The 15,237-nt window shown below is 40.7% G+C and overlaps 2 protein-coding genes across 5 annotated transcripts; one reads left to right on the top strand and one right to left on the bottom strand.

The window, feature by feature from the left end:
- The first annotated feature begins 13 nt into the window (after positions 1-13).
- On the top strand, positions 14-14,716 carry gfm1 (G elongation factor, mitochondrial 1). The gene is made up of 18 exons (XM_037774639.1): positions 14-368; positions 510-662; positions 1,126-1,258; positions 2,629-2,833; positions 3,338-3,454; positions 3,727-3,877; positions 4,714-4,868; positions 4,952-5,036; positions 5,151-5,288; positions 5,615-5,716; positions 5,803-5,859; positions 5,958-6,095; positions 6,874-6,956; positions 11,306-11,468; positions 11,602-11,746; positions 11,854-12,014; positions 12,140-12,193; positions 13,033-14,716. Exons 1-18 carry the CDS (start codon positions 294-296, stop codon positions 13,165-13,167), a joined length of 2,250 nt encoding a protein of 749 aa, XP_037630567.1. The 5' UTR covers positions 14-293; the 3' UTR covers positions 13,168-14,716.
- lxn (latexin) lies at positions 7,003-13,861 on the bottom strand. Of its 4 annotated transcripts, none has more exons than XM_037774698.1 (7): positions 13,681-13,861; positions 9,536-9,709; positions 9,385-9,447; positions 8,535-8,700; positions 8,107-8,243; positions 7,771-7,833; positions 7,003-7,291 (listed from the first exon to the last, which is right to left on the bottom strand). In XM_037774698.1, the coding sequence occupies exons 1-7, from the start codon at positions 13,825-13,827 to the stop codon at positions 7,175-7,177; spliced, it is 867 nt and encodes a 288-aa protein (XP_037630626.1). In that variant the 5' UTR covers positions 13,828-13,861; the 3' UTR covers positions 7,003-7,174. The 4 variants fall into 4 exon arrangements, with proteins under 4 accessions (XP_037630626.1, XP_037630627.1, XP_037630628.1 ...); XM_037774699.1 differs by lacking the exon at positions 13,681-13,861 and adding an exon at positions 10,012-10,172; XM_037774700.1 differs by lacking the exon at positions 13,681-13,861 and adding an exon at positions 10,006-10,170.
- Positions 14,717-15,237: the final 521 nt, after the last annotated feature.

Below are 15,237 nucleotides of genomic sequence, written 5' to 3'. Positions count from 1 at the left end.
TTGGAGTTTGTGCTTTTTTATATGTTTGACTTTTACCCTCAACCTGAATTAAAAAACATCCATATCACTCACACACCTCTTTTGTTCCACTTTGTTTTATTTTGAAGGTGACATCGTTTATTTTCAATTAAACGCGAACATTTTATCATTTTTGGCACATCTGCGTTGCCGTAGAGGCGGAAGTAGCGTTTTACGTCAGGGCCCCGGCGTGACTTTCACCGGGTTGTCAGAGTCAGGGTTGTGTAAAGAAGGAGGAATACGACCACCCTGTGCTCCACCGAGCAGTTGTCAAAATGAGAGTACTAACAGCGGGTGTGTCTTTGGCTAAAACGCACCTTTTGGCGCCAGGAAGCGTCACTCTTAAAAAGGTAACATTATATATATTTATAATATTAGGGCTCTGTAGTTGAACTGATTTGACATCCCCACGCTGCTCTGCCAGCAGCTCTTTGCATTGCACAATCGGTAAACAGAGTTTTTGAGTATTGATCTTGTTTCATCTCACACAGGTGCTCCTCAACAGCTGTCGGACATGCTCCTCTGGCTTCTTCCCCAACGAGAGGATCCGCAACATCGGGATCTCAGCTCACATCGACTCTGGGAAGACCACCCTGACCGAGCGAGTCCTCTTCTACACCGGCAAGATAGCAGCGATCCACGAGGTAGGGTCTCTGGGACTGGCTATATGTCTGTGCATTAATAAGATCAGATAAGATAAGATATTCCTTTATTAGTCCCGCAGTGGTGAGATGTGCAGTGTACAGCAGCAAAGGGGATAGTGCAAAAAAACAACATGCATCAGCTAACACAGGAAAAACAAAATATGAACCATTTAAATAGAAGGAAGTATAAAAATAGGAACAGTATATACAGTATTGACAATAAACAGACTATTAACAAAATTGCACAAGTGGAAAATGATATTGCACAGTGAGAATGAATGAATGAATGAATGAAATTCCACCTGAAAATATCAGGTTATTGTCAGTGTTTTGGTGTATAAGTGGTCTACTGGGAGCAGTGCTGGTTGTAGAGTCTGACAGCTGCTTGCTGCTGTCAGGTGAAGTTTCACAGGTGTACAGTTTTGCATTCATGGGCTGTTTTCCCCTCCTCTGCGGTGTGCAGGTGAAGGGGAAGGACGGTGTTGGAGCCACTATGGACTCTATGGAGCTGGAGAGACAGAGAGGCATCACCATCCAGTCAGCTGCTACATACACTGTGTGGAAGGATCACAACATCAACATCATTGACACACCAGGTACTAAAAGTTGCACTTGATGTGGGACATAAAAATGCTGATATGACCCCCTGTTTGTGGTCATTTGTTTACACATACCAATAGGTAATAATGCAGGACCTTTCATTACAGGCTACTCCAGTGGTTTAGTAAAGTTTGGGGACTTACGAGTGATGAATGGTCAAAATCTGAGCAGCAGAGAGGCTGAGATTCTCTGACTTTTAGTCCCTAGTATGGATCAAGCCCCACAAGCATTGGCTCAGACATTTCCCATGATGCAACTTGATTGTCTTTTTATTAGACCCTACCTGCCTGGTAAATGTCCATGTCCTTCAAACCAAATGCCCCCCAGTTTGTAATGCAGGCTCTCTGGTACAAATTTGTAGTATAGCCCAAGCCAAGACAACGCTGATAAGCAATTTGGTACATTTCTCAGAGTTATCTATGTATATACAGTATATATTTACAAAATACAAAGACTAAGTGAAAACAGCTATCTGATGCAATGTATCATAGTGTTTTAATGCTAATTTACTGTAGGACAATGTAATGTAGGATGCAAGAAAAGAAAAGTTTGATCTTCAAAGCTTTGTGGTGTGTGACTCGTGGTTATTTGTTTGGGAAATTTGCAATTTTGGCGTGGAAGTATTACAATGTTTAATTGGACCAGAGCTGTTTCAATTTCACAGATATTTTATTTTAGCAAGTAATTGTACTTTAATGGAGGAAAAACAAAAAGATGCAAATTTCAAATATTTTCACTAAAAATAACTCTTTTAAAAGACAACATCACTAGATGTTTACAGAGAGATTCTAACTGATTTGTTCTAAATCATAAAGAAGATCCTACAAAATTTAGTAACGACAAAGGAAAAAGCAGATGATCATGTCTTTTCTTCACTGACTGTGCATTTGATGTCAGTGGGCCCACATTTGTCCAAGTTGTAAGGGAAAGCCATCAACATTTCTATGTTGCAATGAACGCACAAGTTAAAAAGTGTAATCACTGATTAAAACGTCCCTGTTTTTGACCTTTTCTCTCTACTCATTTTCTCTGTTTAATAATGGCAGAAAACCCACAGAAACAGTTTGAAATGCTACACAAAGTAAAAGAAAAGAAAATGTTGCTCAAAGGCAAAAACAGATGTAAATATACGTAGTTTTATATGTGCTTGTGATGAAGGTCATTGTGCTTTCCTGGACACAAACAGCCTGTGCTATTGTGGTTTAAGTGATGTAATTATTTCATCTGGACCGCGCAGGTTCTAGCCACCATGTCAGCGAGGGTTGGCCCTGCTGAAGTGTCCAAAATGACGAATCTTTACCAGCTCCAGGACTGTACCTCACAAGTCTAAAGTCTTGTTTACAGTTTTTCCGTGTTGTTTCTCCAGGTCACGTGGACTTCACCATCGAAGTGGAGCGAGCGCTGCGCGTGCTGGACGGAGCCGTGTTGGTCCTGTGTGCGGTGGGGGGAGTCCAGTGTCAGACCTTGACAGTGAACAGACAGATGAAGCGCTACACCGTCCCCTTCCTCACCTTCATCAACAAGCTGGACCGCATGGGTGCCAACCCCAGCCGAGCCCTGCAGCAGATGAGGTACAGTACACACTCACGGTGTACACAACAAGTACATACCAGAGTGCTCCTGATCAGATACACATAGAGCCATCACAATACGTTACTTAATATCTCAGTAGGGATAATGTCACATAGATGATATTTTATTTAAAAAATATGGTTTAATCATTAGTCATATGAGTAGAAATCCCACATCAGATTGCAATATAGTTGAAATCAATATATCTCCCAGCTCTATTTACATGATAATGTGTTTAAATGTTACTTCTACATGCATCCAGTATGCCTTTCCTGAATTCTTGCTAATTTATTAATTTTAAATAAACCAAACAACGGACGTGGATGCAACCCAAATTAGAAAGGAGCTGTGTTTTTATAGTGCACACAGTAACAAGCTGAAGCTCAATGCATCTCCTTTAGGCTGACGTGAAATCATAGTTCCACAAACAAGGTTGTAATCAGCTGTGGTTTTCCTTCCTCTATTTTGGTTCTCACTTCAGACTTTTTCTTTGCCTTCCTCAGAACCAAACTGAACCACAACGCAGCCTTCGTGAGCATCCCCATGGGCCTGGAGGGGAACATGCGCGGCATCATCGACCTTGTACAGGAGCGGAGCATGTATTTTGAAGGACCTTATGGGTGAGGGACTCCCCTTGTGGCAGCTTGACCATGCAGAGATCCGTTTCTGTTATTGTGTCAATTGGTTATTTTTGTCTGAACTGTATTTTTAGCAGCAATAATAGTTTTTACCACATATGAGACTGATTGACGACAGTAGAATTATAAGACCTGCAGGTAGTCGTGATCAAAAATCATCAAATTCAGCATCTGTCAGATTACAAAGGTTCATTTCTATCCCTGTTTTATAACTTCTGAGATTCTGTTCTGATTCAGTTTCTTCTTCCCTGTAGTCAAACTATCCGCTACGATGAGATCCCGGCAGATTTCCGTGCTGAGGCTGCAGACCGGAGGCAGGAGCTGGTGGAGTGTGTGGCTAACGCTGATGAAACCCTGGGAGAAATGTTCCTGGAGGAAAAGATTCCAACCAACGCCGACCTGAAGGTTTGTGTCTTTTTAAAGGGCACATGTGTGAAATCTGAGTGGTTTCAGAAAATTGATAACAAGGTCTTCAATGTTTCAGAAAAAGTGCTTTTTTTTTTTTATATTAATCTCTCTCTGTACAGAGTAGCACCTCACTTCCTGTCAAACTATGATTCATAGTTGAGTCATCATTACTTGTGAACTAACTTTCACAATCATTTCTTGACATTACAAGTAAACAAGACTAAATACACCACGGCCATGCTTGAGCTATATACTAATGTCAGCATGCTAACATGCTTAAGCCTGTCACGATAATTATGTTATCAACTTACCGTACGATATATGGACATGACCTTGATCATTTTAACGTTATCGTCTTATCATACGATATATGGACATGACGTCGGACATTTTTGCTGACCTCGATATTGCCCGTTGTGTTTACATGCGTGTTTGTTTACATAACAATGTCACCAACATTTTGGCCAACATGATGCCAGAATAATCAGCAGGGTCTTCCCTTCCATTATAAGATGTTGGCATTGCGCAGACATTGCACATTTTTCATCATCTGGGAATATATGTACCAAAATTCATGGCAATCCACCCTGTAGACATTTCATTAACAAACAAAAATGTCAACCAATGAAAGCTGACATGGCAATCCATCCAGTAGTTTCTGAGATATTTTAGTCTGGATCAAAGCCGTGCTAATAAAAATAAGGCATCTTCGAGATCTAGTTATAGGCCAGTCTTCCTTCAAAACATGACATTGTCTTTTTATTTCAACTCAACAAACAAGACCATGACAACAAAGAATAAAAACAGTCTCTTGTCACTTGACTGTCTTCCAGGCTGCAATCCGCAGGGCCACCGTGCAGCGTCTCTTCACTCCTGTGTTGGTGGGCACAGCGTTGAAGAACAAGGGCGTCCAGCCTCTTCTGGACGCTGTCCTGGATTACCTGCCGACCCCCACGGAAGTCAAAAACTATGCTATCCTCAATGACGAGTGCGTACGGACCCGGGTCTGTCTATAATATCTTTCATGAGAATGTTTATGCACTAATGTCAGTGTGTTTTTCACTGTGTTAGAGAGGCCAGTGAGACATCGAAGATTCAAATGGACCCTGCAAGAGACTCTACACACCCGTATGTTGGTCTGGCTTTCAAACTGGAGGTAAGACACTATACTTTATCTTTCATTTCTTTTATCTTTCTGCAGTTTTTTACTTAACGGGAACGTCTTAATCTGTAATGCTTTGTTGTTTCCTGTGGCTTTTCTCATTATCAGGCGGGGAGGTTCGGCCAGCTGACGTACGTGCGGGTGTACCAGGGCTGTCTGAAGAAGGGGGAGTACATCTACAACACGCGCACGAGCAAGAAAGTCAGAGTTCAGAGGCTGGTGCGCCTCCACGCTGACCAGTTGGAGGTGAGAACGAACAGGCGTATGTCAGCGGACTGTCAGAGGTCACAGTTTTCCATCTGCAGTTTGCAGTTTAAAACAACAGAAGAGCATGACTGGTCAAAGTGGTTAGGTTCCTCTTTTGGCACCAGTCAAGTGTGAAGATAACAACCACATCCCCTGTGACAACAGAGTATCCTGTTTCCATCTTTTCTTGCATCAAAACAAGACACGGAACTCTTTAATATTCAGTCCTGTGTTTCAGTAAATAGTAAAACTTTTGAATCAGTCCTGAAAATTAACATCTTGTCCTCTTATTTCCTTTGTTTTCTTTCTATCCATGCTGTTTTCAGGATGTGGATGAGGTTTATGCCGGAGATATTTGTGCTCTGTTTGGGATCGACTGTGCCAGCGGAGACACTTTTACATCCAGGACCAGCGCTAACCTCTCCATGGTGAGTCACTTTTTTAGAAATTCTTCTTCTTTACTCCAAGATATAGGGAGAATCTTGTGCTCATTTGTTATCATTTTGTTCCACAGGAGTCTATTCACATCCCAGAGCCTGTCATTTCCATGTCAATGAAGCCAACCAACAAGGTAAAAAATACAATAATTTACCCATACATTCTGTCTATAGAGTCTAAATCGCATCTATTAACTCTTCTCTGCTCTTGTTATCCTGCTTCCGACACCAGAACGACCTGGATAAGTTCTCCAAAGGTATTAACCGTTTCACCAGGGAAGACCCGACGTTCAGGGTGCATTATGACACCGAGAGCAAAGAAACCATCATCTCAGGCATGGGCGAGCTGCATCTGGAAATCTACTCCCAGGTACCAGAGGATGTTCTGCATGTTTAATAAATGATATTTAGTCTGTGATGCTTTGATGGGACATGTTTCTTTCTTTTACTGATGATGCTTTATAACTAGTTAGTTTTGATTTGTGGCAGTTTGGAGTAGGGCTGGGCGATCATTCATAATTTGTCATCTTTCAATGGAATCATATCGCGATGAAATCATATATCGAGATTTCGTGATACACAATTACATCACCTAAATTGACGTCAACTCAAATTTCTCATAAAATCTGATTAACTTGCACTAAAGTTTTGAACTAAATGAGAAAACACTCAATACTTTTCTTTTGTCAAGTATTTATTTCACGGTATACAAAACCATGTGGTTGTTTCATGTAGACTATTTATTTATTGAATTACCAGAAAACATGCTGTATCGTGATATATATACGTTATCGAGATATGAAATGACTTACAGTATATCGGGATAGAAGATTTTGGCCATATCACCCAGCCCTAGTTTGGAGCTTACAGGTGTAACTAATAATGAGTGCTGTGGTAAGTTTTTGCAAATATGACACCGTTTTAAGAACTCTTTTCTCTCCATTGTCTCTTTCTATGAAGATGTAGGTGATTAACTAATAGAAAGAGACAAAACCAAATGCTGATGAGCTTCAGTGTTTTTGGAGTGAGCTTTCTAAACTTTAGGAAATCAGTTTTTCCTTAATGTTTGAATGAATTGTCCCTTTTAAATCTGGTATATCAGACCAGTGTTTCTGTTGGTTTATTCTTGTTTTGGTTTGTGGTTTCAGAGGATGGAGAGGGAATATAACTGTCCCTGTGTGATGGGAAAACCCAAAGTGGCTTTCAGAGAGACGATCAACAGCCCTGTACAGTAAGATCTCCTCACACACACACACACACACAAACTGAGGCAGTAGTATGTATAAACAGTTTATTTTGAGTAAAATACAATAGCAACCAAAAGGATATCATCATTAGATATGATGGCTTTTTACTTGCAGCATGTGTGCTCCGATATTTGAATACAAGACGGGAGCATCAACATGTTGTTTTGGATGTTATAGCAGTGTGATCATGGACGTCAGCAGTTTAGTTTGTGCTTGGAGGTTTTTCACATTCATGGCAGTGAGGCAGCTGCTCCATCTGCAGCACTTTAACTCCCTCTGGAGGAGACCAGGTGAACAGCAGCTTCCAGTGAATGATGTCCTTCAAAAATAACAGATTGTCAGATTAACACAATATATCAGGTAGTCAAACCTTTCATAATAGTGCATATTTAGCATGAGAGTAAGTGTTCTTCTCAACTAACTGGTACCAGACCAGCTTAATGTAAAATGCCACTAGTGATGAAGTTATTAGCTGCTTTATTATTCTGATTTATCAAGGAAATATAGTTTACAACGTAACAGTTTACAGCTTTACAAATGGTGTAATTAGCTTTCTTAGCAGATTCAAATCATTGTAAAATGTTTTTTTTTCTTACATATTAGTCTGAATAATAAATGCTAAGACATAGCTTTGGATGTACAATAACTTGTGGTAGCCATCTAGTTATTCAGTCATTTTATAGATTAATAGATACATTTAAAAAATTGTTTAGGGTGATGATGAAAGCAATGTTGATATTATAATTTTCAATTATATTAAAGTAAATAATAATAATAATAATAATAATAGGTGGTTACCTGGGAGACCATCTCATGCAGCAGTACGTGACAATCAAACTTCAGCTGGTCGTTCTCAGTCGCCTGCAGCAGACGAGGGAGAAATAAAGCCAAATGATAGAAACCAAGAGTCCAAAACAAATGTTACATCCTCGGTTAGTGTGCAGCCTCCTTTCTGCTGAATACCTCACATCATGGCAGAATACTTGGTCTTTCTTTAATGCAAAAACTACCTCGTATGCCTGAAGGAGGTCTATAAACGAAAACTTGTGACTGCAATAAATAGATTGTCTTTAATATTTCTTATCTCTCTCTACTTATCAATCGGGGATTAATGAGCAGATAAAACAAACCTACCAGCTGCGTGATGTTGGCCACCTGAGCCATGTTGTACAGAGTGTTTTCAGTGGATTCATTCAGCATGACGAAGCTGGAGGCCACGATGCCGAGGTGCCAGAGAGGCTTCTGGTCAGGCTCAATGTGGCCGTAGCTGTCTGTTGGTCACAACGTCAGTGTGTTACGAAGGACGTTAATGTATGCATGGTGCTTGATTCTACCCCATATATACTTATCATATAAACATATACTGTGTGTGCTCATAATGTACAGGAGATTACACCATCAGGGGTCAAAAGGTCAGCCATTTATGTTGTGTAATTGTTGAGAGGAAAAACCACAAATACTAAAAGTGATGCTGCAATTTCAAACTGTCGATGTTGTGCAATATGTGACTTAGTGTGTCGATTAGCAGCAACAGCATGCAGAGTTTGTTTTCTTGTACGTACCAGGTAGATTTTGTGCCGACTGCAGGTTTTGGTTCATCTTGTACTGTTGATACAAGGCCTCTTCTTGAGCTATAGTGTTGATTTTAAGGAGCTCCTCACACGAGACCTGGACCTGAGGTGGTCCTCCCTTCGGAAACAAAACCTCTGCAGAGCATGTCTCTGTAGTCTGGTTTTAAAAAAGAGGACAGTGGATTAAAAAGAAGCAAATAGAGGAAAGGCAGGTTTGATAAGACAGATGTGGTGGGGAGTACACAGAGCAGAGGCGTAGTCCAGGTGTTACCATGGCAGTCAGGGTTGCACCACACTGCCTCCTTTTATCTGCTGTTTAGTTAAATCTAGTCAAACCTGCTCACTCGAGAGCCAGAGATTATTTACTTTAAACATTAACACATACCTAAGATTTGCTTAAAACATCTTTCCATAAGCACAATGTGAATGCAATGATATCAACTCTTAAAATGTTGAGGGTGCTTGCAGCCAGTTAAACATAGATTATGTCTTTCCCTATTTGAGAAGTTTTTCACGTACAAATGAGCACTAAAGTAAATCTCGCAGAGCAGGGTGGTCAAAGCTTTTCAATGATCTGACTCAGGAACAGAATTTGTCATTAGATATGTAATTTGTAATCTATTTTAGGGTACTTTTGGGGTTTTTTTCTGTTGATTTATGGAGCACTGTCCCTGTAAAACCAAAAAATATCAAACAAATTCAGAAATGAACCCAAATCTAGACGCACATTTGTGAAAACTACCCGATATGTTAATGAATCTACTCTAAACTGAATGACTCCTGGCTGTATCTAACCCATGTGTAAGCCCAGCGCAATAAATAATCATAAATCATATCTTACATTGCTGATGATCTCCTGCACTGAGATCTCCAGCTGATACTTTCTTCCAGCGTCTGCCACATCCTAAAAGACAAGTCAGAAACAACCACAGTTGATAGAAGTTTTGAACTTCACTATAAACTAAAACGTTTACAGTTAAAGTTCAGCTGACCTCTGCGTTTCCGCTGTGCACGTTGTGCAGTCCGAACAGCCTGTACGGAGAGCCGTAGCGGGTGCTGAGGTAGTGTTGGACCACTTTGGCTGCCCTCCTAGCCGGGTAGTGATTGGGGTTCAGCTCTCCAGTCGCCATCACATCCTCCTCAGCTTCCTTGTCCACTAATACGTCCTGTTGTTATTCCAGAGAAAAGGAAAAAGTACAGACAGTGAGAGAGGGAATCATGAAAAGACAGGATTCAAACAGAAGCTGCTGTAATGAACAGGGATGGGCGTCTAACCCCTGAAGGACTTTGACCCTCAGGTGTCAGCAGGGTGGAGCTTTTTGTCACGGGTTGGTTTGACTCCAGATAAGAGAAGATTCAGACAGTGAGTAAAGTGGAAAGAAAGTAAAATAAGTCTAAGAAAAAGTACAGGGTGAAGAGGTATACAGCTGAAAAAGAGTTAAATAAAGGAGTCTGATCTTGCCTTTACCTGCTGCTCTGCCTGTTACTTTGACAGGTGGGAATTTGTATCTGTCCGCTGCTCCTCATACAAGTGGAAACATTTACTTCCCACTTCCTCTGAAACCAGAGCTCTTCGAGGACTGCCCCCTTTTTAAAGAGACAGAGCTCTTTTCTGTTGTTTCTTCTCCTTCCTATTGAATCAGCTTTACCTAACAGGCAATTCAAGCAAATGTGATTCAGTCAGATTTGTCGCTGCAGCAATGCAGCATTTTCCCCCTCCAAATGTACCGTCCCTCTCATTCTCACTGCTTTTCTCTTTATCCATCCACGGCCTTTCCCCTGTCTCGTTGCTGATTGGCTGGAATAGTGTTGTGTGGCTGCACCTTTAAATTATGAAGGGAATTTCTAAATTTCAGTGATAGGTGAGCGAGACATTTAATGCATTTTGGTGGGACACACCAAAGTGTGTTTTTTAAAAGCCAACACTGATGATATCTGATATTTTTCACCCATATTGGCCAACACCACTAACTGTAGTCTAATTACAAATAGATAATAGATATAGATAGATATCCTGTAACGTTTTATTTAAGAACAACATGATGCACGATTTCTTCTGTTGCTAACTCGACAGTTGTGTTAAGTGTGTAAAAATCATCTTTAATAACAGTGCACTAATACATGTAATACTTAAAATTCCTTTTTTATCTAACAAAATTAGGTATATATAGGTGTTTGTTTTGACTTTGTACTTAATTGGTCAAAATTGTATGAAAAAGAAAAAATGGAAATGTTATTAAAATGTTTTTGTTTTTGTTTGCAGTTATAGTTATAGCGCCACCTACAGTATATTATGTTTTCTAGGGGTGTGTATTATGTAAGGAATAATGTACAGCGAACCGGTCATTGTTGTGAAGTAAACCCCCGACAGAAGGTGTCTGAAGGTGTTTATTTCACAACAATGACCCGCTAGATGTACATTATCCCGCTTATTACACGGCTACTTACTTAAGAAATCAATAATTTGACACAAGAACGGTCCGCCAGAGTCCGACATCAGAACTGCGCCCATAGCAACGGTCTGCTATAAAGAAATAACAGACCGTAGAACGCTGTGATTGACCAATCACAATCGAGTATTCAACAAAGCTGTGTAATAAAATATAATCTCACTTCGGTGCCAACAGCAACACAGGCAGTGTGGCATCCATTAGCCATAGAATAGTATACAGATGCTTAAAGGGAGTGGACTCTGTTTGACGGATGGTTCCACTGTGTCACGCCGCTTCAAGATGTGGCTAATTTGTCCCGTTTTTCTGCAGGTTTGAATTCACTCACAAGAAGCAGAGCGGCGGCTCTGGACAGTACGGTAAAGTTATCGGAGTCCTTGAGCCTCTTGAGCCAGAGCATCACACCAAGCTGGAGTTTGAAGACCAGACTGTTGGCACCAACGTCCCGAAGCAGTTTGTACCAGCTGTTGAAAAGGTTCCTAACTTTAAAGTAGTCTCAGTGAAAGAACAGCCACATGGATGTGAAGTAGCTTAAAAGATAACACTTGAACACTCAGTGAAAGTCATGCACTTGATTTGTCTTTTTGTTTCTTCCCATCATGCTGCAGGGCTTCAGGGAGGCCTGTGAGAAGGGACCGCTGAGCGGGCACAAGATCTCAGGAGTCCGGTTCATCCTGGAAGACGGAGCGAATCACATGGTGGACTCCAACGAGCTCTCCTTCATCCGTGCAGGAGAGGGTGCTCTCAAACAGGGTGAGGGTTACGTCACGATCTGTTGATCTGATCATCCCATTCCGTTTTAACTTCACCTCTGTTGTTGTCAGTGTACATTAACGCTGGTTTCAATACGCTCCCCTCAGCTATGGAAAAGGCCAACGCGATCATCCTGGAGCCGATCATGTCTGTGGAAATCGTAGCGCCTCAGGAGTTTCAGGGAACAGTCATTGCCGGTGTGAACCGCCGCCACGGTGTCATCTCAGGACAGGACGGAGCCGAGGGATACTTCACTCTGTACGCCGATGTGAGTCCAGTTTGTAAATTATTCACATACAGCATGCATCGGCAGTCTTTTAGGTTACAGCATTCGTTCTCTCATCCGTCACCATCATTTGAATTTGACTAATTTCCGCTTGTTTCTCCCAACAGGTTCCACTAAACGACATGTTCGGCTACTCCACAGAACTACGCTCTTGTACTGAAGTAAGTTAAACCTCAATGTCGTAGTCCATATGTGTAGTCCATTAAAGTCCAGATCAGGTAGTCTAATAATACTCTAACCCTGTTTAAAATCACATTTAGTTTCCCTAATAGAGACCTAATACTTTGTGATAGATGAATATTGTATTTGCATATTTGCTTAGCACTGTACTTTACTGCCTTGGATGTTCACTTGTAACGTCTGTCGTAGGGCTGTGTATTGGCAAGAATCTGGCGATAAGATACGTATCATGATGCAGTGGTTACGATTCAATACATTGCGATATATTGCGATCCTGTAAGCAAGGCGATATATTGCCTATATATATATTTTAAATCTAATTTCAGGAAAACTGTCGTAGTAAAAAGAACACTGCCAAAAGCATAAAATCTGAGTAAAAAAAGTTGAAATTTGTATGCAATCAGAACAGTGGGATTTATCACAGTCCCTGTAACATCCAACATCATAGCACTACTTTGAGAGGGCACATACACATATCTTTGCAAATTAAATAAAGTATTAAAAGAGTTAATCTTTGCAAAACTATTAATTAAAAATCAGTTACACTTTTTGAAAATTTAAATAGTACCACAAAGCATAATATCGCGATACTCAATATTTTCTTTTCTTACACCCCCCAGTCTGTTGGGGAGAAAATTGATTGTAAATAAAAATATAGATTCAATTTTTTTTTTACCTGGGAAAAAAGAAATCCAGGAATTTCCTGTGTTTTTCCAGCCTTGAGCAATATCTGCCTTCTTCTTCTTTTGGCACAATCACTACAGAAGCATAATACATTATCATTTCAACAACTAACACCCTCCATCTATTGTTTATCCAGGGAAAGGGGGAGTACACCATGGAGTACAGCAGATACCAGCCCTGCCTGCCGGCCTCACAAGAGGATCTCATCCACAAATACTTGGAGGCAACAGGACAGCTGCCTGCAGCTAAGAGGAACAAGTGGAAGAACTGAAAACTGTCAGCTCTACTCAACTGTACACTAACTGGACTTTGACCACCGTCCCTCATCTTTACACACATTTTGGCCCATCGACAACTGTGACTCGACAATACAGTTTTAATTTATGGAGCCATGAAAAGCTTTGACATTCTACTTCAAGTTATTTTTCCGCCCTAAGGTTTGACCCCTGTGGAAAACATATTTATTACCTGGATTTGAGCCCCATTTGACATGGTTACTAACGAAAGCTCAGTGTTTTGACATGAGCTTATAATGACTTTTGTACTATGTACAGAATGGTCCTGATGTAACAATGACTGCAACAAAAAAATATATATATCCATTTTTTTAAAGTGTAATTCTGTGCAAATCATTTATGTCTAACTTCTTGATTCTTAAAAAAAAAACACATTTTTCTTGTACAGTAGCGTTCTGTGTGGCAATTTGTAGATATTTTTCATGAACAATTCACTTGATTAGCTCGAAAACACCAGAGAAACACGATTACACACAGTTCTTTCTCACCTGTCCATCGATCTCTGTTTCCTCCGCTGTCTCCGGTACGCTGTTGGGATGAGCCGTCGTGTCCACTGAGTCAGCTCCGGGTCTGATCGTCACACTGGGGCTCCCAGTTACCCCAGTTAACACAGCCAGAATAACGATGATCCTCATTATAGTGAGCTGTAACACAGAGATGCTAGAGAAAGGGGGGAAAAAACACTTCTGTGAAAGAGCAGAGCAGGAAGGGAAATGACCCTCCTGTTAGTGTGGAGTTATGTAACGGAGGAGGAGGGAGCAGAAAGAAGAGACTGTCCAGATCTCTCTGTCTTCCTGGCACAATCTGTTTATTTTCTTAACTAAACAAACTGTTCCACTTTATCAGGTTCTGTTCTTCGTACGCTCTCGTTGCAACTCACTTGAGCTGTCAGCCCCTTAATGTTTCCTCACGAGAAGAACTGATTAGTTTAGGAACAGTTATCCCATTAGAGCAGCTGTGGTTGATATGGGAGCCTGATGGGTTGCAGCGTCGCCTGGTCCACAGTGTGCCAGATGAAATGTAGCAGGACGGACGTTCACTGAGCCAAATTAAACACGTCCTGGCAATTGAAACGCAAAATCTACGAAGTTTAAGATTTAAGATTATAAAGGAGTGTTATGAAAACATCAAGAGGACGGCTAGAAAACTCCTCACAACCCAACAGAATATTCTCACAGGAAATGCTACCACTTTCTCAGTATATTGGTAATTTCTTAGATTGTTTATAGATGGTGGACCACAGACTGAGATAAAAAAAGGAGTTTATTTTGCTCTGCTGTATCAATATTAATGTGTTTTGGTTGAAAAGCCTCAATCAGATTCTGTGAAAGATTAATTTTGTTTTTATAAAAGAGGAGAATTAAGAGCAGAATAATATTCAATGTGTGGGATATTCCTTCCTGTTATTTAAAGCACTATCAGACTTTTATCTTGGAACATAAACCTTGAACTCACAGTCATTGTTTTGACTTCCAGATTATAGATTCTTGTTTTTTCTTAAATTAAATAAATGAGATAATTGCTTTTGCTGACCGTTTTTGAATCACCAAAATAGTTTCAACGGAGAGAAAGTTCAAAGGTCAGGAAAACTTTAATGACACTAATTGTGTTCTACAAAATGAAAACTGACAAATGATCAACATCAAAACAGACATACTGAACAGACAGGACTTTCATCACGTTTTCTGCTTGTTAATTATTACAGGCTGAATCTCTTAAAGGTACAGTGTGTAAGATTTGGCGGCCTTTAGGGATGTGGTTACAGATTGCAACCAACTGAGTACCCCTCCGCTCACTCCTCCCTTTCAAGACTGCGGTAACGTGAGCCGCCGAGTGCAAAACCGTGTTAACGACGTTCGCCTCACTCAGAGGCCATCCTTGCCGTAATAAAACTACTTAAGGAGTAACGGAAGTCAGACGGCAGCTGGCGGTACCACGGTTTTGCACTCTGCAGCTCACGTTAGCTACCGCAGTTTCACAAGCATGCTGGAGAACTGCGGTGGCCTTCAGGTAATGTAAAAACACAAAAAGCTCTTCCTATAGCC

The sequence above is a fragment of the Sebastes umbrosus genome, chromosome 7, assembly GCF_015220745.1.
Source record: "Sebastes umbrosus isolate fSebUmb1 chromosome 7, fSebUmb1.pri, whole genome shotgun sequence".
In the NCBI taxonomy this organism is placed as follows: domain Eukaryota; kingdom Metazoa; phylum Chordata; class Actinopteri; order Perciformes; family Sebastidae; genus Sebastes; species Sebastes umbrosus.
This window is presented reverse-complemented; position numbering and strand designations above follow the sequence as displayed.